The sequence below is a fragment of the Daphnia magna genome, linkage group LG5 (assembly GCF_020631705.1).
Source record: "Daphnia magna isolate NIES linkage group LG5, ASM2063170v1.1, whole genome shotgun sequence".
Classification (NCBI taxonomy): Eukaryota; Metazoa; Arthropoda; class Branchiopoda; order Diplostraca; family Daphniidae; genus Daphnia; species Daphnia magna.
Genome location: NC_059186.1, coordinates 875,987 through 899,961, shown reverse-complemented (window position 1 = coordinate 899,961; position 23,975 = coordinate 875,987). Strand labels below are relative to the sequence as shown.

The 23,975-nt window shown below is 40.4% G+C and overlaps 6 protein-coding genes and 4 long non-coding RNA genes across 17 annotated transcripts; 4 read left to right on the top strand and 6 right to left on the bottom strand.

The window, feature by feature from the left end:
- Positions 1–1,157: 1,157 nt before the first annotated feature.
- LOC116927666 lies at positions 1,158–2,456 on the bottom strand. Its single transcript, XR_006646931.1, has 4 exons — positions 2,083–2,456; positions 1,659–1,963; positions 1,423–1,519; positions 1,158–1,369 (listed from the first exon to the last, which is right to left on the bottom strand). It is a non-coding gene; the product is annotated as an uncharacterized LOC116927666 (long non-coding RNA).
- A 1,119-nt stretch (positions 2,457–3,575) lies between these two features.
- Positions 3,576–4,484, bottom strand: LOC116915466 (adhesive plaque matrix protein). Of its 2 annotated transcripts, XM_045174069.1 has the most exons (3): positions 4,362–4,484; positions 4,125–4,285; positions 3,576–4,094 (listed from the first exon to the last, which is right to left on the bottom strand). In XM_045174069.1, the coding sequence occupies exons 1-3, from the start codon at positions 4,368–4,370 to the stop codon at positions 3,989–3,991; spliced, it is 276 nt and encodes a 91-aa protein (XP_045030004.1). In that variant the 5' UTR covers positions 4,371–4,484; the 3' UTR covers positions 3,576–3,988. The 2 variants fall into 2 exon arrangements, with proteins under 2 accessions (XP_045030004.1, XP_045030003.1); XM_045174068.1 differs by having other exon boundaries at positions 3,576–4,285.
- A 1,052-nt stretch (positions 4,485–5,536) lies between these two features.
- On the top strand, positions 5,537–5,909 carry LOC123472476 (pupal cuticle protein Edg-78E-like). The gene has a single exon (XM_045174070.1). The coding sequence runs from the start codon at positions 5,552–5,554 to the stop codon at positions 5,819–5,821; it is 270 nt and encodes an 89-aa protein (XP_045030005.1). The 5' UTR covers positions 5,537–5,551; the 3' UTR covers positions 5,822–5,909.
- Positions 5,910–7,747: 1,838 nt separating this feature from the next.
- Positions 7,748–8,589, bottom strand: LOC123472490. The gene is made up of 2 exons (XR_006646934.1): positions 8,314–8,589; positions 7,748–8,021 (listed from the first exon to the last, which is right to left on the bottom strand). It is a non-coding gene; the product is annotated as an uncharacterized LOC123472490 (long non-coding RNA).
- Positions 8,590–9,027: 438 nt separating this feature from the next.
- On the top strand, positions 9,028–9,925 carry LOC123472484. Its single transcript, XR_006646928.1, has 3 exons — positions 9,028–9,226; positions 9,287–9,712; positions 9,785–9,925. It is a non-coding gene; the product is annotated as an uncharacterized LOC123472484 (long non-coding RNA).
- Positions 9,352–10,449, bottom strand: LOC123472471 (carboxypeptidase A1-like). 3 transcript variants are annotated; one of them, XM_045174057.1, is made up of 5 exons: positions 10,286–10,446; positions 10,039–10,185; positions 9,816–9,981; positions 9,545–9,749; positions 9,352–9,470 (listed from the first exon to the last, which is right to left on the bottom strand). In XM_045174057.1, exons 1-4 carry the CDS (start codon positions 10,360–10,362, stop codon positions 9,729–9,731), a joined length of 411 nt encoding a protein of 136 aa, XP_045029992.1. In that variant the 5' UTR covers positions 10,363–10,446; the 3' UTR covers positions 9,352–9,470; positions 9,545–9,728. The 3 variants fall into 3 exon arrangements, with proteins under 3 accessions (XP_045029992.1, XP_045029990.1, XP_045029991.1); XM_045174055.1 differs by having other exon boundaries at positions 9,816–10,185; positions 10,286–10,449; XM_045174056.1 differs by having other exon boundaries at positions 9,352–9,749; positions 9,816–10,185; positions 10,286–10,449.
- A 1,298-nt stretch (positions 10,450–11,747) lies between these two features.
- Positions 11,748–13,243, bottom strand: LOC123472377 (carboxypeptidase A1-like). The gene is made up of 8 exons (XM_045173787.1): positions 13,106–13,243; positions 12,846–13,049; positions 12,663–12,773; positions 12,475–12,598; positions 12,355–12,404; positions 12,164–12,286; positions 12,016–12,100; positions 11,748–11,920 (listed from the first exon to the last, which is right to left on the bottom strand). The coding sequence occupies exons 1-8, from the start codon at positions 13,211–13,213 to the stop codon at positions 11,748–11,750; spliced, it is 978 nt and encodes a 325-aa protein (XP_045029722.1). The 5' UTR covers positions 13,214–13,243.
- Positions 13,244–13,563: 320 nt separating this feature from the next.
- On the top strand, positions 13,564–15,722 carry LOC116935925 (cell division control protein 6 homolog). Its single transcript, XM_045173331.1, has 5 exons — positions 13,564–13,808; positions 13,878–14,174; positions 14,241–14,440; positions 14,513–14,676; positions 14,747–15,722. Exons 1-5 carry the CDS (start codon positions 13,697–13,699, stop codon positions 15,609–15,611), a joined length of 1,638 nt encoding a protein of 545 aa, XP_045029266.1. The 5' UTR covers positions 13,564–13,696; the 3' UTR covers positions 15,612–15,722.
- Positions 15,723–16,325: 603 nt separating this feature from the next.
- On the bottom strand, positions 16,326–21,156 carry LOC116922411 (integral membrane protein GPR155). Its single transcript, XM_032928776.2, has 17 exons — positions 21,015–21,156; positions 20,799–20,918; positions 20,567–20,736; positions 20,056–20,102; positions 19,748–19,978; positions 19,529–19,651; positions 19,409–19,462; positions 19,235–19,302; positions 18,994–19,159; positions 18,774–18,929; positions 18,422–18,717; positions 18,233–18,366; positions 17,853–18,168; positions 17,559–17,790; positions 17,334–17,494; positions 17,115–17,276; positions 16,326–17,048 (listed from the first exon to the last, which is right to left on the bottom strand). Exons 1-17 carry the CDS (start codon positions 21,131–21,133, stop codon positions 16,853–16,855), a joined length of 2,751 nt encoding a protein of 916 aa, XP_032784667.2. The 5' UTR covers positions 21,134–21,156; the 3' UTR covers positions 16,326–16,852.
- On the top strand, positions 16,920–22,158 carry LOC116922412. 5 transcript variants are annotated; one of them, XR_006646442.1, is made up of 12 exons: positions 16,920–17,062; positions 17,127–17,795; positions 17,847–18,177; positions 18,252–18,361; positions 18,420–18,668; positions 18,738–18,938; positions 19,033–19,495; positions 19,738–20,000; positions 20,059–20,861; positions 20,959–21,153; positions 21,212–21,703; positions 21,761–22,158. It is a non-coding gene; the product is annotated as an uncharacterized LOC116922412 (long non-coding RNA). The 5 variants fall into 5 exon arrangements; XR_006646441.1 differs by having other exon boundaries at positions 17,127–17,764; positions 21,212–22,158; XR_006646444.1 differs by having other exon boundaries at positions 18,257–18,361; positions 21,212–22,158.
- Positions 22,159–23,975: the final 1,817 nt, after the last annotated feature.

Below are 23,975 nucleotides of genomic sequence, written 5' to 3'. Positions count from 1 at the left end.
GAAGGAAAAAAGTGAATATGTACTTTAATGAGTTAATGAATTAACGTGATACGTGACGTCAAGATTGGAATTAACATTGACTATAAATGCTAGAATTTGGTAGTGACGATCCTAGATTGTTTTATTTCCGACAGCTGGAATAATTTTATTTCCGACAACTGGAATAACACTTAAACAATGCGTGAGCCAATTAGTGCCAACATCGGCCGCAAGGCGATATGGAGGATTCTTGCATGTCGTTAACGGTCTTGATGCGTGATGCCACACCCTAATTCGTGAGTGCTTGAAAGTAATACGAAATTTTAAACATTTAATTAAGTTATTTGTTTTATAGTCAAGTCAAATGATATTCATCACTGTTTTCCCAATAATGTTCATTTAAGACATTGTGTAATATTTTCTCAGAATTTAAATGGGAGTTAGTTTTATGTCGGAAATTGCCCGATTTTTTTATCAACGTAGTTTGGTGCCTAAATTCACGGTATATAAGAGTTGACTGCATTTCTATGTGTAGCGGCACTTGAAATGACTGGGTATGGTACCCTCCCAATGTTGGGATTGCTAGTAACCAAGAGTCTGTAAGTTCAACTCGAAACGTCAAGCGTTGGTATGGGATTGGCCCACCATTCCAATGCAAGGCGGAATAGCTGAATGCAAGGCTGAATAGAGAGGTAAGAGCTATCAGCTGATGTCATGATAGATCGGATCAAAAGCTGTACTATACGATTCGGTCCATCGTGACAGGTCTGAAGGATACTAGCATGTCATTCAAGAGCTTATAGCGCAACATTTTTTTTTTTTTTCAACAACTATAATTCAAACCGGCAAACCAAAACTTCTAACATCTAGTCCGAATATTTGAGCATTTCCTTTTAAGGGAATTTCAGGTTGGAATTAGGAAATTAACATTAGTGGTGGAAATGCAAACTAAAAAATTGTACGCCACGCAATTAAACACTGTAAAGATAAGTGGATTTCAACCTTGCCCAATTCTATGTTAATTAGCTAATGCTATGAATTAAAGCAATGTTCTATGCTACGCAACTAAATAGCTATATAAATTATACCAGACTGATGAATACCAATGATGTAATTCTCACTAATGTTCTAGTGCATAAATGCGTTCAGAAATTTCAATGTTGTAGAGAAACAAATAGTTTTCATTAGCTTTATTTGATACAGAATAAAAACACATTCTATTTTTCACGTTCACGTTCACTCCTATTTAATTGTGTCTTGAGTGTGGTCTTACATTGCACAACTTCTCCATTTTTAATAGTAAAAGTTCACAGTTTATTTTGTTATGGATATCACCAGTTCTGTTTCTGATCAAAGGCAGGTCCTTCTCTGGTGTTAAGTTCAAGTGAATCTGTAGAAATAATAATTCAGGAATGGCATGCTGTCCCACAACCAAATTTTTACCTCAAAGAACTCAAGACATGATTTTGGTTTTGTCTTCATAAGTTTCCCTGCATTATTTCAATAGCCACAGTTTCGAACAAAAAGTTATATTTTCCCCCTGAAATAGAAATTTGGCAATTTTTGGAAATGGAAACCAATACTTTCTGGAAATGAGTTAAATTTTAGGTGTGCACACTTATCCTGTCAGAACTGCATTGCACAACTCTTACCGATGCCGAAGAAATGGTGTACAATACCTTTGAGCAGCATAGTATTTAATGGCTTGAGTGTAGTATGTTGGAGCGGAGTATATGGTCGTGTAGTATTTGGGCGTTCTGGTCGTGTATTAAGTAGTTGGAAGACTCGGTGTAGTAGCTGGGAGCTGCATATGTGGTATAATATTCGAGAGCCTTGGTGCTGTAAGAGGGAGCAGCATACGAGGTGGTGTAGTAGGGCGTAGGGGTTGTGTAGTCTAGTGTCCAGATGAGGACAAACCCATCGGTACCCGCCGATGTAGCCATCAAAATGGCAAAAGCAAACAGCAGCATGACATCGTAGTCCCCTACAAATTCAAAAATTAAACAGTTTAGTAATCGATCCATACAATGAACTAGTGGGGGAAACATTGTAGTTAGTAGGGCTGCTGGAAAATGCAAAAATGAATAAACGACTTTGTCTTACGCATGATTGACAGCCGAATATGCAATATGTTGCCGATGCAATATGTTGCCGACGATGGAGTCAGTTTGAAGGCACCAACGTAACTGGTTTACTTCCACTTCACACGTTCATTTTTATAATACCTACCGTCACCCTGATTCATCGCTTTAGCCCAAAGGCATCTTGAAGTTGAACATTTTCGAATTTCCAGTTTCTTTCCCCGCCTCTATTGCACTGTGTGGTGACTGTGGTGTAGCGAAGATCCTCTCATGCAGCATTTCCATCGCTATCGTGGGTTTTCCTAGTTTTTCATTGAAAATGTCAAGTAGAAAGTCAATGCTCAAAATTGGGTACTAGCAGCTAGATTTCATTGTTTGCGCAATTTCACTTGATTGTGAAAAAAAAAAAAAAAAAGAAAAAAATGGTTGCGCTAAGCTCTTGAATGACATGCTAGTATCCTCCAGACCTGTCACGATGTTGGCCCGGATCATATTGCTGTACTATATGACCCACATCGTGACATCAGCTGATAGCTCTTACCTCTCTATTCAGCCTTGCATTGGAATGGTGGGCCAATCCCATACCAACGCTTGACGTTTCGAGTTGTATTTGCTTACAGACTCTTGGTTACTAGCAATCCCAACATTGGGAGAGTGCCATACCCATCAGTCATTTCAAGTGCCGCTACACATAGAAATGCACTCAACTCTTATATACCGTGAATTTAGGCACCAAACTACGTTGATAACACAATCGGGCAATTTCCGACATAAATTAACTCCCATTTAAATTCTGAGAAACTATGACGTAATGTCTTAAATGAACATTATCGGGAAAACAGTGATGAATATCACTTGACTTGACTATAAAACAAATAACTTAATTAAATGTTTAAAATTTCGAATTATTATCTAGCACTCACGATTTAGGGTGTGGCATCACGCATCAACACCGTTAATGACATGCAAGAATCCTCCATATCACCTTGCGGCCGATGTCGACACTAATGGGCTTATGCATTGGCTAAGAGTTATACGAAACGAGAGCGCAAATATTAATCGCCGAGTTCAATTTACAATTAGAGTACAATATTTAGATTTGTATTTACCCGTATAAGCATTAAGCAATGTCCCTTGTCATTCTATCATTCAATCAGTTACGTTATCGTTATCGTTCAATCATTAATTAGTTATTGCTGCGGAATGCTGTATGCGTAGTAATGAATAACTTATCTGATGCTAATTGCTGGTCGACGATGGATGAAAGAGTGACGCAAGGATTGGACAGTTTGAATGGCGTTGGATTATGACCACGTTGGCTGGTCACATTGGGAACAAACACTAAACTCTAAATAGAGGAAACTATAGGTGTCCACATCACTTATAAAGCGTGGATTAAATCTAATGCATATACGACGTACACACCCACTCTTTTGTCGCGTGTTTTTAGATAGTCTCTGCTTCATATTAACACGTATTTTGTACCGATAGCACAAGAGGCGTCAGGGCATTAAGTACATGGATTTAAATAATTTATTCAGTCAGGATTTTAATAATTTAATAAATCTTATAGCCTTTGCCGTTGAAAGGGATGTGGACAGGGGCAACTGGGAGCTCGTATTCGTGAACGGGAGCGACGGGCAAGTGATCACCTTTTGGCTGGAAACCGGCTTCATCAGCGGCCCAGGTCAAAGTGAATTTCTGGCCTTCAGGGGAAACCCAGTAAGAGGATCCTTTGTTGGTGTTGCCTAGGACTTCACCGTACGATTCTTTGCCGTAAGAGTCGTAGGTGACTCCTTGCATCTTCTTCTGGACCTGAGACTCTTCACGGGTCGTGTAGTCAGACTGGGCATAGCTATGGATTGGAAGAATTATAATTTTTTGGTATGATTATTCTTAAATTAAGGAGTATTAAGAATGAAATTGACTTACCTCCATTGGCTGCTGCCGTCGAGGTTGCGCTCGTCAGATTGGCTGGTGATTGTAATGTCAGCGTATTTGTTATCCTTGTTGTAGGCCGGTGCGGGGTAGGCTGGTGCGGGGTAGGCTGGTGCGGGGTAGGCTGGTGCGGGGTAGGCTGGTGCGGGGTAGGCTGGTGAGGGGTAGCTAGGAGTAGGGTACTTTGGTGCCTGGTAGCTTGGGGCAGGGTAGCTGGGAGCTTTGTATTCCGGCTTGTAGCTGGAAGGTGCAGCGGCAGCAACAGCCAAGAAAGCGGCAATGAAGAACTGTCGGAAAATGTCGTGTTAAATTTTTTTTAAGTTTTTTTTCTGCACAGTGTGTATAAGGGATAAAATGTCTTACGAGCTTCATGTTGTACTAGGATAATTTGATAAACAACTGATGGTTTTAGTCCTCCCATCCTGGTCTTATATAGTCGAGTGAGTGGTAAACAAGATTCAGTTGACCTATTTGTTTTGGCAGCTGGATTTCGCTCGAGCAAATTAGGTTTGGGCGTTGGATAAAATACCTTACTTTCGCTTTTTACGTTAGCCACAGTGCGTTCTTTTTTCTTTGGCTGAAGAAGGTTCCTTTTATCATTCTTGGTTTATAGATGTTGAATTAAAACTGATCAGTCTTGATCGGAATTGCAAATTATTTGCTTATTACGAATTTTTTTTTGTGAACCGCGGCTGCAATACTGCTAAGATGCAAATAGTTTTGCTTTTGGGAAAGACAATTTTTAGCTAAGCGTAGTCACATATTTCTATGAAATCAATACACATTGTACGTTAATTTTACTGAAATCAGGTAAACGAATGATAATTTAATCAATTATAAAATCATCAGTTGGTGGTGACAAGCAAAAATTCTGAAGGATAATTATCAGCATATTGCGTTCGGTTTCTACTTATCGAATACAATCACTGCATTGCAAGGACCATGACCTGCAATGCGAACCAAATAAGTTAACCACGACAAGGTGGTGATTGCCGCTTTCAAAACTAAAGTATATGGAAACAAAATGAAAATGGAAGACACACCCGATATTTAGTCGGCAATATAACGCCGTCCGAAGGTGATTGAAGACATCAGTTGTTCAACTCTTCAACCATTCTCAACATGAAACTAGTAAATATCATTTCTTTTGATTGGTTTAGTTTAATATTTCATCGCTTAATGAGAAGTTTCGATTTCTTTTCATAGTTTGTCATCGCCGCTGTTTTGGCTGTTGCTGCCGCTGCTCCTTCCAGCTACAAGCCGGAATACAAAGCTCCCAGCTACCCAGCGCCAAGCTACCCCGCACCGGCCTACCCCGCACCGGCCTACCCCGCACCGGCCTACAACAAGGATAACAAATACGCTGACATTACAATCACCAGCCAATCTGACGAGCGCAACCTCGATGGCAGCAGCCAATGGAGGTAAGTCAATTTCATTCTTAATACTCCTTAATTTAAGAATAATCATACCAAAAAATTATAATTCTTCCAATCCATAGCTATGCCCAGTCTGACTACACGACCCGTGAAGAGTCTCAGGTCCAGAAGAAGATGCAAGGAGTCACCTACGACTCTTACGGCAAAGAATCATACGGTGAAGTCCTAGGCAACACCAACAAAGGATCCTCTTACTGGGTTTTCCCTGAAGGCCAGAAATTCACTTTGACCTGGACTGCTGACGAAGCTGGATTCCAGCCCAAAGGTGATCACTTGCCCGTCGCTCCCGTCCATGAATACGAGCTCCCAGTTGCTCCAGTCCACGAGTACGAACTCCCAGTCGCCCCTGCCCTCCCTTATTCGCGCACTGGACCCGGTTACTAAGTTAAGAACGTTTCCTTTGTAAAATTTGTATGGCATGAACCATGTAAGTGTAACTTATTTCTTCAAATAAACGCAAATTATGTTTTGATATCCCTATAAAGGGCAATGATCTGAGTAGTCTAAACAAGTTTTGCAGTATACGAATGGAACTTCGATACAAGTAGCAGAACGCCTTGACTAGCGCAGTTATTACCTTAGCTCCATCGCCTAGTTTCCTTACCAAAATAAGAGGATGAAGAGTGAACAGGTTTATCATTCCTCGAGTGACGTCCTCAAACTGGATTCGTTCGAGCTAAAATCCCAGCGACTATTCGAACTCGACTTACGAGAAAACAACGAACCTTTTATTAATCCATTAGGAGTTGAAAGATTCCTGTATGGTCAGTTCGATTAGCACCTGAATTATATTACGAGAATACAACAGCATATACCAGACAATGACATAACTCGTTCACGCAGGAATCGATTCCACTGCGTTCTGTCACTCATCGAAAACAAAGCGACGAGGACAGTACCGGTTTCACTGCATCAACCAACCTGCTAATCACTTTTACTCCCAATAAATTGGCAACGGGATGGGCCGAACAACAGGAATCAAAAGGTTCAATTCAACGTGCTACTCACGTGCCACCTAGTGTCAACTGAAGAGAACCTTCCCGGTCTTACGGCGGGACTGATACACGTTCCATTCACGATCCGTGATTAGACCATATACGATTTTTCTATTCTGGCGTTTTTCATAAGTATTTATTTTTCTGGCATAAAAATGATTCTATTCAATAGATAATAAAAGAAGTAATGAATAAAGTTCATTTGTTATTATTGTCAATTCAGTTTATTTTGTTTGCGAAATTTAACATTATACGTCAACTTGTGTCATAAAGAGCTGTAGATGGTTAGATCATCTATGGTACAGCATAAAAGACTTGATAAACCGATTCACGTTTGGTAACGGTGTTGGTTCGCTAGCGTCGTTACTATGGGTGATATCATATGCGTTACTAATGAGTGTTTATCTAATGCTAATTGCAGGTCGACTATGGATGAAAGAGTGACGCAAGCGCAAGGGTCAGGACAGTTTGAATAACGATTGAATAACGATGGGACCACACTGGCTGGTTACATGGAAAGCAAAGGCTATAAACTCCAAATGGAGGAAATTAGGTGTCCACATGAATTATAAACGGTGGATTAGGACGACCAAACCCACTCTTTTTTCATGTTCTCTGCAGTTAACCTTCAAAAATATTTTGTTATTAAGCAATGTCCCTTGTCATTCTATCATCCAATCAGTTACCCGTTGAAAAAGCAACGACAATCTTATGTAGGATCCTTATTGTTTATTTATGACAATTATTGTCAATCCTACGATTCCAGTTAGAGTTTGACATTGCAATGGCATTAAAGGACACATCCTTCTTTTATTTTTACCATCATAACGTTTTGAATGAAAATTTAAGACAAGAAAATACGTGGCCTTAAATCGCAATTGCCAACCGCCAAAAAGAGAAGGAAATCGGGAAGAGGATGTCATAAGGAAGGCGAAAATAGCAGTAAAGGAGGAGTAAGCATCACACAGCACTTGTAATTTTCAATGCCATAGGCTAGTGCGGAAAATATCAAATGCATAATATGCATAATATATGGGATACGTACATGCAAATGTATCAACCCCCCCAAAACAACCCAAATTAAACCATAACCCCCCAAAGTGTTTTGGGGGTTATGGGCTTATTTTGAATACGGCCCTTAAGATGAGTTTACTTGATTGCCCTTTCGATCCCAATTATTGCTTATCCCCCCCCCCCATGTGTTTGGATCAATCAACAGCTAAATTTAATACCCTAACGGACATTAAATTATAGATGAACTCGCGGCAGCTCATTCCGACTTCTTAAAGCTGCATCACCACAACTTCGAGCAGTCCGAGGGTCACGACAAAAATTTATTTACATTTCTGCCTGATTTATATAAAACAGAATAAAAACATATTTGTGATGGTTAACTGCAGAGAACGTGAAAAAAGAGTGGGTTTGGTCGTCCAATTAATCCACCGTTTATAATTCATGTGGACACCTAATTTCCTCCATTTGGAGTTTATAGCCTTTCCTTTCCATGTATCCAGCCAGTGTGGTCATTATTCCAATCATTTTTCAAACTGTCCTGACTTTTGCGTCACTCTTTTCAGCCATTCCCAGACCTGCAATTAGCATTAGATAAACACTCATTAGTAACGCATATGGTATCACGCATGGTAACGGTGCTATAGCGAACCAACACCGTTACCAAATGTAAAATGTTTTATCAAGTCTTTTATACTGCACCAAAGAGACTTGCAAAACGCTGCAGCTCTCTATGGCACAAGTTGACGTTTCTTGTTAAATTTCGCAAAGAGAATAAACTGAATTGACAGTAATAAAAAATGAACTTTATTCGTCACTTCTTTTATTATCTATTGAATAGAATCTTGTTTATGCTAGAGAGATACTTACATATGAAAAACGCTACAATAGAAAAATCGTATGGTCTATTGTTAATCACGGATCGTGAATGGAACGTGTATCAGTCCCGCCGTAAGACCGGGAAAGTTATCTTCGGTTGGCACTAGGTGGCACGTGAGTAGCACGTTGAATTAAACCTTTTAATTCCTGCGGAATCTCATGTTGGCAATTTATTGAGAGTAAAAGTGATTAGCAGGTAGGTTGATGCATCAGCGAAACCCATACTGCCCTCTTCGCTTTATTGTTTTCGATGAGTGACAAAACAGAGAAAAAGAATGCTGCGTGAATGGATTCTGTCACTGTCTATGGTATATGCTGTTGTATTCTCGTAATATAATTCAGGTGTTAATCGAACTGACCCCATGGGAATCTTTCAACCCCTAATGGATTCTTGAAAGGTTCGTCGTTTGCTCGTAAGCCAGTTTGAATGGCAGGTGAAGGCCAGTGTAAGAAAAAAATAATCGACTAACTTTTCGTTTTTATGGCATAGCAGTCTTGGTCCTTGCGTGCATTAAATATTTCGGACAAGAGTATGAAATGCGCACAATGTAAAATGCAAAATGCAAAAAAATAAGTGAATAAAATAAAATATAAAATTAAAATTAAATCTAGAATTTTCGATATCTTTTTTATTATCGGTGGTGGAAATGGTCCAGTTATTGAATAAAAAATTTACTTTCGCTTTTCACGTTAGCCACAGTGCGTTTTTTTTTCAAAATACTCGAATCAAGCAGCTACTAGGATGTTGACACACTGTTCCTACGAAATGTGGTGTCCCATTGAAGAAGAGACTCGCATTGACTTGTACTGTCGAGGAGGTAAAAGAATTGCCTTGTGGCCACATGTACCACTTAAAATGTGGGCCCAAAGAGAGCAACAAACAATTGAGCAGTGTCTTCTGTCGGTAAAGACAAGTTCGCTCATCTTCCTTTATTAATCCACTTCAAACGGCTTTCCTTTCTAGGATTGAGGTGGAGAAGGTGATCCCAAAATGCGGGCACAGAGTAAAAATCGAGTGTGGGAAAAAGCTGTCCAGGAATGACTGTACTTCCATGTGTGAGAAAAAACTACACTGTGGACATCGCTGCAGGCTCCTTTGTCGAGAGCAATGCGCCAATTTCGGGATCAGAACCATACCCAGTAGTGATCTGCGTATACAATTAATCATGTATAACAAACACTATAATGTTGTCAAAAGAAAGCAAAAAGTACGTCTCTTTACCCGGTCAATAATCCAAATGCATGTTGCGGCCGTAATCCACTCTCTTGCGTGCACATTGCATTCGAAGAACTCAACACGTTTATTGGCAGAAAGATGAGTGCTGATGATTAACTGAACAATGTCACGACCCTCTGCGGTTGTCCCTCCAACCTTAGTCGACACTATTGGGTTTGTATTAGCCAAGTCAGCCAAGTAAGAACGTCACCTGTTTTGAACAATAATATAAAATAAAACTTGCAGGTGAACACTGTTTATGGGAATATGGATTTACCTCTTCGTACGTGTGATAATTTTCAAGATCAATTGCTTTTCCACTGTAAAGTGCGCGTCGGAGAGCGATGGTCTCTTGTTCCTGTCGCACCAACTCACCAACATCAGCAATATGGATTTTATGATTAATGTTCATACGAGTTAAGGTTTCAACCACATGGTTGTACCTGTTAACGGTATACAGATTAAATAACATGTACAACCTGATTGAAGATGAAACGTACCATTCGGGATGGACGCGAATGTCGACAAACTTGTTAATTTTACTCGGTGGGAACCAGAAGTCGAGGAAGCTGGTCGTTTGCGAGAACCAATCATCCAAAAGTTCCAGTTGGTCTTTCGTCTCGGGAATCGCACGGATCACAACATGCCTGCCATAGAGAAATGCTTCAGGTTAACAACTTTTAAGACCTCAGTGTGTGTCAGGTAATAGCTGAGCTTGTTATGCATTGGGAAATGTAATTTAAATACCCGGAGTAATCGACGTTTGCTGTCACTGAAATTGATAAAAGCAAACTACTACATAAAACTGCGAAGGGAATCTTCATTTTTTCTCCAGTTCACTTTAGTTTACGAGCTAAAGAAAGATATAAAACTGGTTTAAAATAATAAATCCTGTTGTGATGGTAACCAGCCTTACGTTTTCGATAATCTTTCATTATCATCTCGTCTGATTTTGTCTATTTCAATTTACTTAATCGTACTCCTAGCTAGACTGAATGACTTATTGACTCCTAACAAATTCCGTTGCTAACCCAATAACCGAAGCTGACCGTCAACGAACGTCACGATGAGATGTTTGCCGTTGATAGCTAAGCTTACCAGGCTTGAAGGGTATACACGAACCCACTGTTATCATTGTAAAACTATACACGAACGAAAACAAACTTCAGATTGTCACCTCTCTCTTATCTACTTTCCTGGCCGCAATAGTTTTCTTTATGTGTATTCAATGGACAACTGCAGTACTAAGAGTGTGATAACCGTGAAGAATCATATAACAGTCAACTTTCGCCTTGTTACTATAGAAGCCACTAATAGGCTTTAATGTCTGCTCCATCGGATATGCGAAGAACAATTTAACGCACCGTCAGGATGTAAAACTAATCAAAAGAAATCTTATATTAGCGGTGCAGTACCAGATCATTCTGCCTATACCCTAGCGGCAGGAAAGGCAGTTACACTTGCATGCTATATAGTATATACCTTGTGAGATTTTCTGCATAATATGCCGTTTTATTTTGAATTTCCCGTTAATTTTTGTCTAACTGTGATATAAAATAATTTTCTTTACACTTTTTCCTTTAAAGTTCATTTATAACATTTGAAAGTTTATTTTCAGAATTAATTTGAAAAAAGATTTTTCACGGAAAGTGCATCACGGCGTTTACCAACCATGTTTCGGGCCCATATTTCACGGTATATAATAGTTGTTTGCGACTCCCAGTAATGGGCTTGCTAGGCAGTATGTTACCACTCTATAGGTATAGTTGGTATGGCCAGTACAGGTATCGGCCGGTACCTGTATATATATCCAACCAATACTGGATAGAGAGATAAGTGCAGTCACACAAGACCTAGGGAGTCGCTAGGTGGAGAAGGGGTAGCTCGTTGGTTGCTGGTCAATCTTCCGCCTACAGAAAGGTGGGGTAGGCAGCCATGACCCTCCTCGAAACTTGGGTACCATAGGTCTTGAGGATATCATGAGGATATCTTAGCAAAGAGGAAGTCCGCTTTTTTTTTTTTTTTTATACAAAAGAAACTGATTTTGTTCTAGCCATCAATTCAACCCTAAATATATATTTATATCGGCTTATTTATCATTTTTTATATAGAGTAATGAATCTATTTTTATTTTTTATAGACTTTTTTCGCAAAGCGGCATTTCGTTTTATTTTGCGTTAACTAATGGGGAAGACGTTACAAACGACACTCAAATAGCATTGATCATTGCTTTCAATCCATTCCAGGTTTCGGTGGCCGTTGGAACAATTTGATCAGGCGGTAATTGGAAACCATAAGTACCCGAGTCTCGAAGTTCTATAGTGTATGAATGAACAACCCCTTCGCTCTCGTAGTAATGATCCGTGGTGTCACCAGATGCCACTGTAACTCACGATGTCTGTAACATGGAGGTAACAAAGCTCTTAATTTTCACGCTGGACGATGATGAAAACGTAAGGAGAACGTAATAAACTTACAAATGGTAACAGCGGTATTTCCGTAGGTATAGGGTGTCCCGTACGTGGATGTTAACGCATCCACAGCGATTTCCATGGCACGGAACTGAATAAAAATAAATAAATTGTATTTACAAGAACACTTGGTCTCATCATTTGTTTCTTATACCATCTCAGGATATTCCGCAGGTAAATCGGTGGTGTAGCCGTAAGGTGAAAGAAACATTTGTGAATAAGAATGCATATGAGAGATAGTTGTTTTAACTCTGCCACGATCAGCGGCAATCAAGTCCTAATGTTCAACAAAGAAACAGTGTTATCCATCTAATTGATTTTTAGCACCAATAAGACAAGTTTTACTCTAAATGCGCTGGCCTCGCACTCGGAGAATGCGGCAATTCCATGATAAGCTATACAGAGTGACATATAGAAAAATTATATTTGTATCAATTGATATAATAGATTCAGTGAAAATTATACTTCCTGAACAGGGATCGCTGGAGGAACCAGATCCAGCAAAACCGATCGGAAAATTGCGGTTAGCATCGACACCGACGCACGTCGATTCATTGTTAACAAGACGATTCTTCCTCCAATTGCGATCCTTATAGAAATTAAACAGTTTCTTGTCAATTGTTGAATACGCGATTTATGACTCCAGCTTATACAGTATTCCAAGTATAGGCGTATCCATCTGGATTGGCAATAGGAACAAATTTCCAATCGTACTGGTCAACGAGCGAAGTAATCTCCGGATAGGAACCATATCCAGTTGTTATCTTTGATTATACAGGACCACTATTATAGTTGAGAAGCCAAACACAATTTTTACGAGCTTTTCTTTTATATACCTGGTCGATGATCCACACGCAAGTAGCCGCTGTAATCCACTCTCTAGCATGGATATTGCAATCGAAAAAGTGGACCGGTTTGTTTGCTGAAAGACCACTGCTAATATTCGCTTGGACGATATCACGACCTTCTTCGCTTGTTCCTCCAACCTTTGTTGAAACTAATGGGTTGGTGTTAGCCAATTCGGCTAAATAGGCCATCACCTGTTGAGTAATAGTGCGTCAGAGGAAGATCTGCTAATGGTTAGATTATAACTCACCTCTTCGTACGTGTGATAATTCTCGACATCAATAGCCTTTTCACCGTTAAAGATTGCAATGCGTTGTGCCCATGTTGTGTTGTTCTTGTCGTTCAAGTTCTCCGACATCAGCAATATGGACGATATGGCTCTATTGGACGGTATTTATTATTTTATTTTATTTCGACGCGAAGCCCAGTACGGGAAAGCTTGTCCCCCATGCAAAAAAGCTTGTGACTATCAATGCTCTCATCAAAAGTGCACTTAACAGTGCAGTAATGAGTGTGTTTTTTGCATGGTACCGTAAAAAAATTCTTTCTTTCTTTCTTCTCTGCGACGAACCGGGTCTAACCCGGTTTGAGGCTAACCGGGGCTGAGCCCTACCTACAAACCGCACAGACTGCTATCGCTTATTCGCTTTAATATGGCAACAGTGTGGGATGAAAGCGCGGCAAATCGCCCGCCAAAGGCTATTGCCTCCTCAGTGTTCATTGAGCAGTCTTTCAAGCTGACAGCCGAAATACGGATCGTGTTGGAATCGAATTCAAGCTATAGCTTAAGGAAATTCACCTTTTTTTACTTTCTTTTTTAATTTATCGGTAAAAGATTGCCATGTCGCCTGCTGCACAGAACCAAATAAATTTTCCTTGCCGAAAATTAAGCGTACGTCGAAAGATGGATTTTGACCGTGATCTCGCTAGTCCTACAAAATCGCCTCGTAAAGGTAAGTCTTTTAAAACAACTTGGTCGAATTATCCAGCATTTGTTATCGTTTTCGAATTTTTTAAAAAAGAAACAAGTGATGTAGCTAATGAGGCTGAGCAGTCAGTGAGGTTGACTCGATCTTCATCAAGGAGAGCTCAGACACCAACTCCTTCCATACCTCATGCAGTTCGCTTAAGTCCTAGAAAAGTCCATAGAAATCTCTTCAAAAATACTGTTGCTTCTTCTCCTGCTAAAGAAGCACCATTGAGTTTGATGACCAAAATATGCAGTCCTAAAAAAGCTGCTGTGAGAGGAAATGAAGAAAATCACAAAGGAGGTGCTCTGTTGAATTCTCCGGTTAAATTGAAACTGCATCACCCAAATGGTATGCCTGTTTAACTTTGCCAAATCGTTCAGTTGTATAATTTTTCTTTGTTTGGCCTCTTAATAGTTACAAGCTTTGCTAAGGCACGCCAAGCCCTTCATACTACAACTCCAAGCACTATTTTTTGCAGAGATAAAGAGCTGGCCGTAATTGAGAATTTTATGAGGCCCCTTATTGATGAAAGAAAACCAGGCAGCATGTACATATCAGGAAGGCCAGGAACAGGCAAAACTGCATGTGTAACACACATCTTGTCCAACAAAACTGTAAGCACACTGTTAATTTGAATTCGGAATGTTGTTAGCTCTTGTTCTCATTTCATCTTCTTTGGCACACAGTTCTCAGGAAGGTTTGAGTTAATTTTTGTCAACTGCATGTTACTTCGCACCCCTGCCTCTATATTCCAACACATTGCTCAGCAGCTGGATGCAAAATGGAATGCTTCTGCCAGAGAAGCATTACCATTTCTGGAAGACAGACTCACAGACACGGGACCTATGATGTAAGAAAAAATTCACTTCTTTCACAATAGCTAAGATAAAATAATATTTTTCATTTTCCCTCGTCTGTAGTGTTCTCGTTTTGGATGAAATTGACCAAATGTCAACCAGAGATCAATCTGTCTTATACGCGATCTTTGAACTGCCAGCATTGAAAAACTCACGACTGATTTTAATAGGCTTAGCTAATGCTTTGGACCTTACTGACCGAGCCTTGGTTCGGCTGCAAAGCCGAGTAAATTTCAAGCCCGTTCTTCTCAATTTCTCACCTTACTCAAAACAAGACATTGCAACCATTTTAAGCCAGCGAATCCAGGAAGCTGTCACGGAGGATGTTGGCAATGTGATAGCTCCCTCGGCTCTCCAATACTTGGGGGGTAAAATATCTTCTACCTCCGGTGACCTCCGCAAAGCCATTGATATCTGCAGGCGAGCTGTCGAATTGGCCGAAACAACAGCAAAAAAGCAACTGGTGTTGGCACCGTCGAATTCTGAATCTCAAAACAGCGGATCTGTTCCGACTAACAAATGCGTGAACATCCCTCTTCTGTGTAAGATGATGGGCTCAGTTGAAAGTAGTGCCTTCTGCTCTGCCAACAGCGATGACATGGACGATACTCCTCTGCAGCAGAAGCTTATTATTGTGACACTTCTCGTGCTAGTCAAAATGGGAAAATCAAAGCAAGTGACACTGGGAAAACTGCATCAGTCATACAGCAAAGTCTGCTCCAAGTACGGTGTGACAGCCATAGACTTTGATGAATTCGCGCACACCTGTTCCTTGGTCGAGAGCCGAGGCATAGTGACTTTGAAGAAAAAGGGTAATACTCGTCTTGCCCCTATATGTCTACGACTTGACGAGCGTGAAGTAGAGTCTACACTTAAGGACAAAACTCTTTTATCCTCAATCCTGGCACAGGGGTCTTTATTTGTTTAAAATGCTGTTTGTGAATTTATATAACCATGCCCATGTCTGCCAAATCTGACGATAGTTCGATTACGTAACAGAAAACTACAATTTTATCTCAAATACAATTCTTCGATTTTATGCACATGAATCAACGGGCAAGTCAAAGTTGAGATTACCACTTGATTTACCAGAGTGTTTAGACACCTACCCCTTGCTTTTACCCCAGATGGGTTATAGCAACATGGCCCCTCGTTGGGGCATTAATAGACTTCAGCAGGGTGCAAGTTGTTGGGCTCTTCACATTTGGTTACGGTAGGAGAGTGGCCAAATGCCAAATAGTTCCTGATTAAACAGACTCTTGTTATTGGGAGTCAAGGTAATTGTAAGATAATCATTTATTTTTCCAAGAAAACTCATTCACAAGAAGATGATGCTTGCTAAACAGCTGCTGTTCTCACACAGTAGATAAGCCGTTTAAGCCGGTCACTCGCGTTTTACAAAATTCATTTTTATTATTATTTTAATTGATTGTGTGAGAACTTGAATTTGTTTTAGTAACGCTGAAATAGGAGGGGGGATCCCGCAACAAAAAATAAATATTATAAAAAATGAAAAGAAAACTGTAGGCATGCTGTAAAATGCGAATAGCAAACCCAAACATGACGTCAAACCTTTCATTTGGTTTATTTTTTGTGTGCACACATTCCATTGAAGATTTGCAGTGCATCAATAGATTCTCAGTTGTTTTTCACGATGTATTTTTCTTCCATTTTAAAGTGTGCTTCTCGTATTTGGCGGAATACATAATATCTTTCAATCATTTTTTCTATCGCAAAACGTACAAAGAAAAATCCGAACAATTAATAATATAACGGTGGCAATAAAAGGAAAACGATTAAAAAGTCGCGCACAAATATAAAACGATAGTTGTTTTAAAAAATAGTTGGCAATTTGTTTCAAATAAGTTGTTATGGTTTGACAAAATCAAATTCTCGTGAAGCTAGAAAAGTTCATCGAGAGGGACATAAAAGGCCAAGGTCATACAAATCAGCTTTGAAAAATCAACGACAGATGGACAACACGAAAGTCCACAGAGTTATCGATAAATAAGTAGAACATGATCATTGCAGTTGTTGATCGCCTACAGGAAAGAACTCGTGAGAGAGACGCTGAAATTCATCACGTAGCCTGCTTAACGGACGTTTGTCTCCATAACTATCACGTCAAGTAATTACAATGTCAACAAGCCTCTTATTGGCATTAGCTAATCACTGGGTAAACGAATAAAAATATGGCTGATCGTGGAAATCTTTTCGGCCGTCCACGTGGTTTATTATACCTCCGTCAAGCAAACCTTGTCCGTACTTCTCTGCCTGGCTACGATCGCGTGCCAAACCCATCAAAAGTAGCCAGTCGACCATTTCGTTGCCACAGAATACGTCTCTGTATTCCTTCAGGTGCCACCTGTTTCATAATCAGTAACTAATGTTAACATTCATTCCAAAGAAGACTGGATTAATTTATACTGACTTGCGATCGCAGACCAAATCTCGGATGCATTTGTCCATGTAGAACATCATGAACTGTTCGCAAGTGTGGTCAACGGTCTGCTCGTTTCTTTTGTTCTCATCGCCGGCTTCTGTTAACGACAGCAAACTGGCAACCGTCTTCAGCTTGTTGCGCCGTTTCAATCTATGTATACCACCATTTTGAAACATACTTTTCGTGCAGATTGTAAGGCAAACTTACCCCGACCAAACAGGAGCCAGGAAACGGCGAGGTTCTAGGCCGAAAATGACTAAAACAAAAATTCCTTGTCCGAAATTAAGAGTTTCGTCTAAAAAGAGTAACATGACGTAGATGCCAGTCATCTCTTCCATCACCAAAGTCCACACGCAGACGGCAATCCCCTGTTTATCAGAAATCATATTGAACTTAACGCGTAACAACGGAAAATCAAGAACGTTTACGTACGACAAACATGGAAGAGCCAAGCGTTAGAAGGAGACCGACATGTCTAGTGATTTGGAACTCATCGTCGCGATCACGAACGATTCCCGATTCCTCCGGCTCTGTCAGTCGCATTCCAGCCAACATCGCCTGTGGGTTCCTGCTCAACGACGCCAAGGATCCCTTACGACTCTGAAGCTCATCGGCCGGCACATCCATTCCATAACCAGGTGCATCATCACACGGACTGAATAAACTACGGTGACAGTAATGCACATTAAATTATTATAATAACTAATTTACTTTGTAAAGGTTTACCTTTCAACCATCAACGCTGCGGATTTGTTGTATTCGTTAAAAGAAGAAGGATCGCCGGTGTAAAATGATTCTTGAACTAGCAGGGCACCTTTGCTTATGGGAAGATGGTGGAAATTGTTTGAGTCGATGGACGTGGTGCTGGTACGAGTGCTGCTCCTGGGTGTGTACTGGAACGCATCGAAAAGAAGTTCGCTTGGCGTCGACAAGGAAGTCGATGATGAGCAAGTGGACATTCTGCTACTGACGCTAGACGCCACTCTAGTAATAGCTGGCTGTTTACTTAATCGTTGCTGCCACACCAAGCAGATGACAGTGACTGTCATACGTAAGTAAATTGCCATTTACAACTTGTCAACCGATAAAGCAATGCCGAATAATACCTGAAAAACTGACGATCAGGACAGTTGAGGCTACTAAAGCCTGGAGTTTGCCATACTGGAAATTGGGGTTGTCGCCTTCAAGACGGTTGTGAGTGGCGAACGCGCAAAGGCAAGAAGAAAGCACTACAGGTATTCTATTAAAAAGGCAATTAGTCGTGTTTTCTAAGTTGATTTGTGCGATAAACAGACCCCCATCCGACGACCAGAAGAAAGGGACGACATTTATTGAGGACGAAGCTTAATTTCTTCATGCGCAGAAGAAGTAGAGTAACGGATAACAGAGCAGACCAGATCCGTGACCCGAAAACACCGACTGCGAACGTCATGAATTGGACGTGTTTTTTCCACGGTTCGTCACGGCCCAAGTTGTACCATAAGATGATACCAAGGCAGGCCATGCTTTGAGTTATTGTCAGGCATAAAGTGACGAAATGAGGTGCCTTTTTCCATTTTTTACTAGCCAAGAAGATCACTTGCATAAACAGCTAAAAATTTGCATCGTTAGAACAATCGTCAGATGAATTTCATGGAGAAAACGTACCGTGCAAACGAGTCCTATTATTGCGATGCGTATCAAAAACGAATCGAGTAAGCTGATGTAATCTGCAGGATTGGCTGATGAGAGTGAAATCATTTTCGACGAGACGACGCTAATTGGAAGCGAGAAGAAAGTCCCGGCTACCATAGCCGTAGCAATCTGTTTCCGGTAATATTTTGAAATAACAATTTCTGGCTAAAAACGTTTTTTAAGGTGTGTATACCATGTCAACAGCTACGTTGTATTGTATTGCGTAAAATAGAATTCCAGGAGCCGAAGGGAAAGTGCCCAGGAGAAAACCCAAATTACTCAAGTCGAGTGAAGCATTGCCATTCATCCCCGGGTCTAAATGAAGGGTCACTTCACGGGTCACGATAGGCATAACTAGACTGTTAATTGGGAAAAGAGGATATCATTAAATGACCTTCGTTTCATTATTGAAAGGAAATTATTGAATGTAATACCATTTGACACCAATAAGAATGCCGGGTACGACGAATTTGGCACCACCAGAACCTTGCGTTTTGCCAACCTTCATTCGGTCATTGCGATCGAATGGCAATAAAAATAGAATGAAGAAAAAAGAAATTTAAAAAACAAGAACGTGCATGTGTTGCTAGATTTTTGTTGATGTTTACCATTCGCAAGCCAAGGGCGAAGAGCGCAGTCGCACTAAACGCCGAACTGAGCACCTATTTATAGTCAACTGGGTTAGAATCTGAGTGGTACGTCGCATTTGCTAAATAACGTTTGATTACCCCGCACAGGTTTTTTAGAATGGCCGGTATTTGGTGATCGCAGAGAAAGTTGACAGCAATACCCATGACGGTCATTGCAACAATCGGAGTAAACAACATATTTTTCCAGACAGTCAAGAATATCTGGCGGCATTGGAATTTTTGAAACAAGGTTATCAATTTGTAAATATCTGAATTGTTTTTTTGTTTTTTTGTTTTTTTAATTTTAGGTTGATATACCTTGCAACGATTGGCATGACTTCGACTGTGATTGGAGCTGGATAGCGATCCAGAGGAAGATGTGCTAACCTTTCGGCTAAGCTGATTGTCGCTTCCGGTGGAAGCATCCGCCTGTTGAATTGGAATTATTTTCTGTGCAAGACGTCTGCTCTCTCTCAGCCTTTCGCCCACTTCCATGCAGAGAAAACCCAAAGGATTGAGCAACACTAGCGAAATGGGTGCCATCACGTACTGTGATTTTTAAAATGAAAAGGTGAATATTATTCAAGAATTAATTATTTCTCAAATTGTTTTTCATTTTTTTTTACCAGGTATTTGGCATATTCTGGATGACTATTTCCGTAAACGGCCGCCACTGTAATGAAAAATAACGCATTAGCGTGACGTCATCCGATGATGTGGCAAACTGCGTAAAGCGCATGTTATAGAAAGGAAAAGTAGAAAAGGACGAGTTGTTCTTCCCTATCCGGAAGATTGCATAAAAACTGGATTCAAAGTAGTTATATAATAGCGACATCTGTGTGATTGTCGCAACCACTTTCCAAGCATATTGTTGTGCGCAGAGAAAGTGCCTTGTAAGAAGATGGGATAAAAAGTATTAGAGCAAAATAACGGAGCAAGTAAAAAAAAAAAAATAAAGAGTGAAAATGTTGCGCGTCTATCGAAGTGAAAGCGCGGAAGCGAAAACTGGTTCGATCGTCCGTATAATGACGTCACCATTTAGTACCCCAAATTTATTTAAATGGCATTCAAATTTCATCGTCGTCTTCCGTTTGGAAATGTACAAGCGAATAGTGATGGAATGAATTCGAAACTAACCGATTGGATATCCCAGAGCAAAATCATTGCTCTGCGTGCAGAAAATGGCAAAGAGTCCAGCTTTGGAGAAATTCATCGGTTTGGTCAAGAGAAGCGTGAATACAACGACAGCAACAAATACGGCAGCTTTGCTGATCAGTATGGCCATCAGAAACATCCAATTGACTCGGCTATTTAAAATAGATTATTTAAATCTATGTATCAATTTCATGGTGTGCATGAAACAATGTACCTGAAATCCAGCTCGGCTAGAGCCGTGAAAATGATGCAAGGCAAGGCAAAATTACCGACAAAGGTATTCAAACCTTTAGATTCCACCTGACCGATTATACCCCACCTACCACTCAAGTACCTGTACATGTTTTAAGATTTTATTTTTTCTTTAAACCAAGGTCTTGATATAAACATAACTGGATTTCGATTGAAAAAGGAATGAAGAATGACATACCCAAGGACGATGACAACAAATGTCTGAAGTAGCACAGGATATAAATTTTCGAATTGTAGTCCACCGACATCCACGATAATATCCATTTGTTCGACGACCTGCTGGCTCAAGTTAGCCATTGTCCAGTCAATTTGTCAGGGTATGACGTCGAAAGCCTTGCGTACCCGATGGATCGCTAATGGATGTTTCTCCCGCAGGAGTCGATCAATGTGAAATCTCGATCACCTCGCGTGTACCTTCACTGTAGAGAGTAGGTCACGGTCAAGAGACGACCAGCTGGAGATATCAATGCTTTTAGAGACTAACCGCGTTTAAATGACGTCGTCGGTTGTGCTCGGACGGAAGGTTTTGCTTTTGCTCCCGATTTCACGTTCTAATGCGGACGATGTGCCCTAAGTGGAACGACCATAGAGGTAACTCGTAACGAAGCGTGTTATGAGTCTTGAAGAAAATTGCATTAATGGACAACGACGTGCGGTTTTGGGGAAACCATGCAACCGCGCAATTTGTGGGGAAAATCCCGGTACGTCCTACGACCAAACTGGAAGAAGAACAATGGAGAAAAAAAGGAGCAAACACACGGTTATATAACATCACATTGTTGCAGAATAACGTGTGTATGATACTCGGAGCGGGCATCATTATATGGACGCCTCAAGAACGAAGCTAATAACCTTGGGTGGACGAAGGTGAGATGTACAAGTACATCTTAAAATAAAACGCTTCAAATAATCTTGAAAAATCAGGTTCCGTACCAGCATATATGCAAATCAACGCGTTGGCGGAAGAATGGCCAATTCGAATAGTTGCTCTTCCCAACCCACGCCCACATTAATTTTGTTTTTAAATGTGACATCGGCCTTGTCACTGAGATCTACCTTGTCGTTGCAATTAGTTGCCTGTCATTCGGTTTTTAAATTCTGTTGGATTAAAATTAATATGGATGAACCGTCAAGGATTGCCGTTACTTCCAATCAACACACCTCAAATTAGGAAAAACCCGCAAAGTACTGTAACATTGGAGTCGATTGCGTTTAATTTCACTTCACCTTAATTACCAAACACCACCACCAGATTTGTTTAGTTAGACGCTAGAAATTCAACAACTTACCGTCAATAAATGCAATATGATGAAACAATTAAACACCAAAATTCACTGGCGAAACGATGTAATGATTGTATACCGGCCTCTGATGGATCCGGAGTAGGGAGAGGTGTGATCTCACGGAAGGTTGGTTGTCGACTGCGTTCCGTCCACCGCCTGATAGCCAACCTAACTGTGGTGCTGTTTGGCTCTTTCGCTCAGGAGAAAATGATCGTGGCAAAGTAAGCACGACAACAAACGCAACACCGTTGGGGACGAACGCCCTACGGAATCAAATGGATATTTCACTTGGCGATCGACAATTTCCAAGGTTTTTAAAAACAGATCCGGTTCGTGGTAGAGTTTTCGATATTTTCTATCTCTTTAATCGTTTCACCTCCTATATAATATGACGTGGTTGAATTCTATTTTTTGAAAGTGGTTCAATTTTCCTCGAGTCAAACGATCCCGGAATATAAACATCATCTGCTGGTAATATTTTTAATGAAATTGGGTAGTGAAAACGCTAGTGAAAATGCATTAGACTATGTCCGTCTAGAGCAGGATGGCAATATCGTTTAAACATCCAGCCACACGTTATGAGAGAGAAAAAATGAGAAAGTTTTTGCGTGTATTCGTCACGGCTGTAACGTTTCCAATCCGCTTCCGCCCAGTCTAGTTTCTTGCACTGACAACAGTCCAGGTACTTTTTTTTTTATTACTGGCAGATGTGCAATAAGGAAACATCATAATGATGGCGATATTTCAACACCTCATCGTAGAAAGGAAGCCATTTCTAAATTTGTGATGGGTGAAATTGCGAGTCAAATAGAAAACAATCGATCCTGCATTACGGATAGCAGCTTGTGCATCACGTGGGATATGCTTTCACTCTTTCTCCAGCAGTTGGTATATAGAAACCGTCGAGTTAGAATTAAAAATTAAAAAAAAAAAAAGGACGATCAACGTTTCAAGGTGATTATACTATTTTGAATAGCTAAGAAAGGGACACACCAACACACGAAAAGGTGGATACCGGAATTTCCGTTCGTGTGTCAAGATTCTTTTTGTTATGGATGGCGCTGAAGGGATTTGTATATATGACAAACGAATATCCTCAACCTAGTTTTCATACAACTGATATGTTAAAATGTTTTTTTTTTATGGTTCCTCCATGACCTAAATTCGTTTCCAACAGGGGTGTGTATGCATTTTACGTGTGAATCTGTTTCATAATGGGGATTTCCAACACGATTTCTTGAGGAATAGAGGAACGAGGAAGTGATGACCACTTAATAACAGACAACAGTGTCAAATTCGAGGCTGTTTACTTGGGTTTGTGGCAATGATTGATTCACTAATCCGCGTTGATTGTATAGTACCTAATACATCTTCCATTCTGGACTGGAGGCAAAGATGTAAATCCATCTTCCGTTAGACTGGAGCCTCAATAAGTGAATGCAACTTTCCCTGCTCGGTCCGGTTGATATTGCTAAACTGTTAGACACGTACTCGTGTGATTTCTACACGCAGTACGGATGCAACAAGGAAATATTCCGATGGTCACGAGTTTGTTTCTTGTGCTGGCAAGGAAATCGCCCACACGCTCGTACTTTTATTCACGCTGTTACGAAATGTCATATGGCCGATGTAGCCATAAAATGGCGTTTAGTAAACCAGCATGGGATATCGAATTTTAAAAACGAAAGGTAGTAAGTAATAAGTCTACCGGCATTTTGCCGCTATACTTTCATTTCGACTACCCACAATATTTTCTCGCTAAAATGTGTGTTATTTTTGCATCACCGTTCTTTCATCAGCATATGTGGGAAAAATTATGATAACACACATACCCCGATTGTCTTAGTATTTTTCGA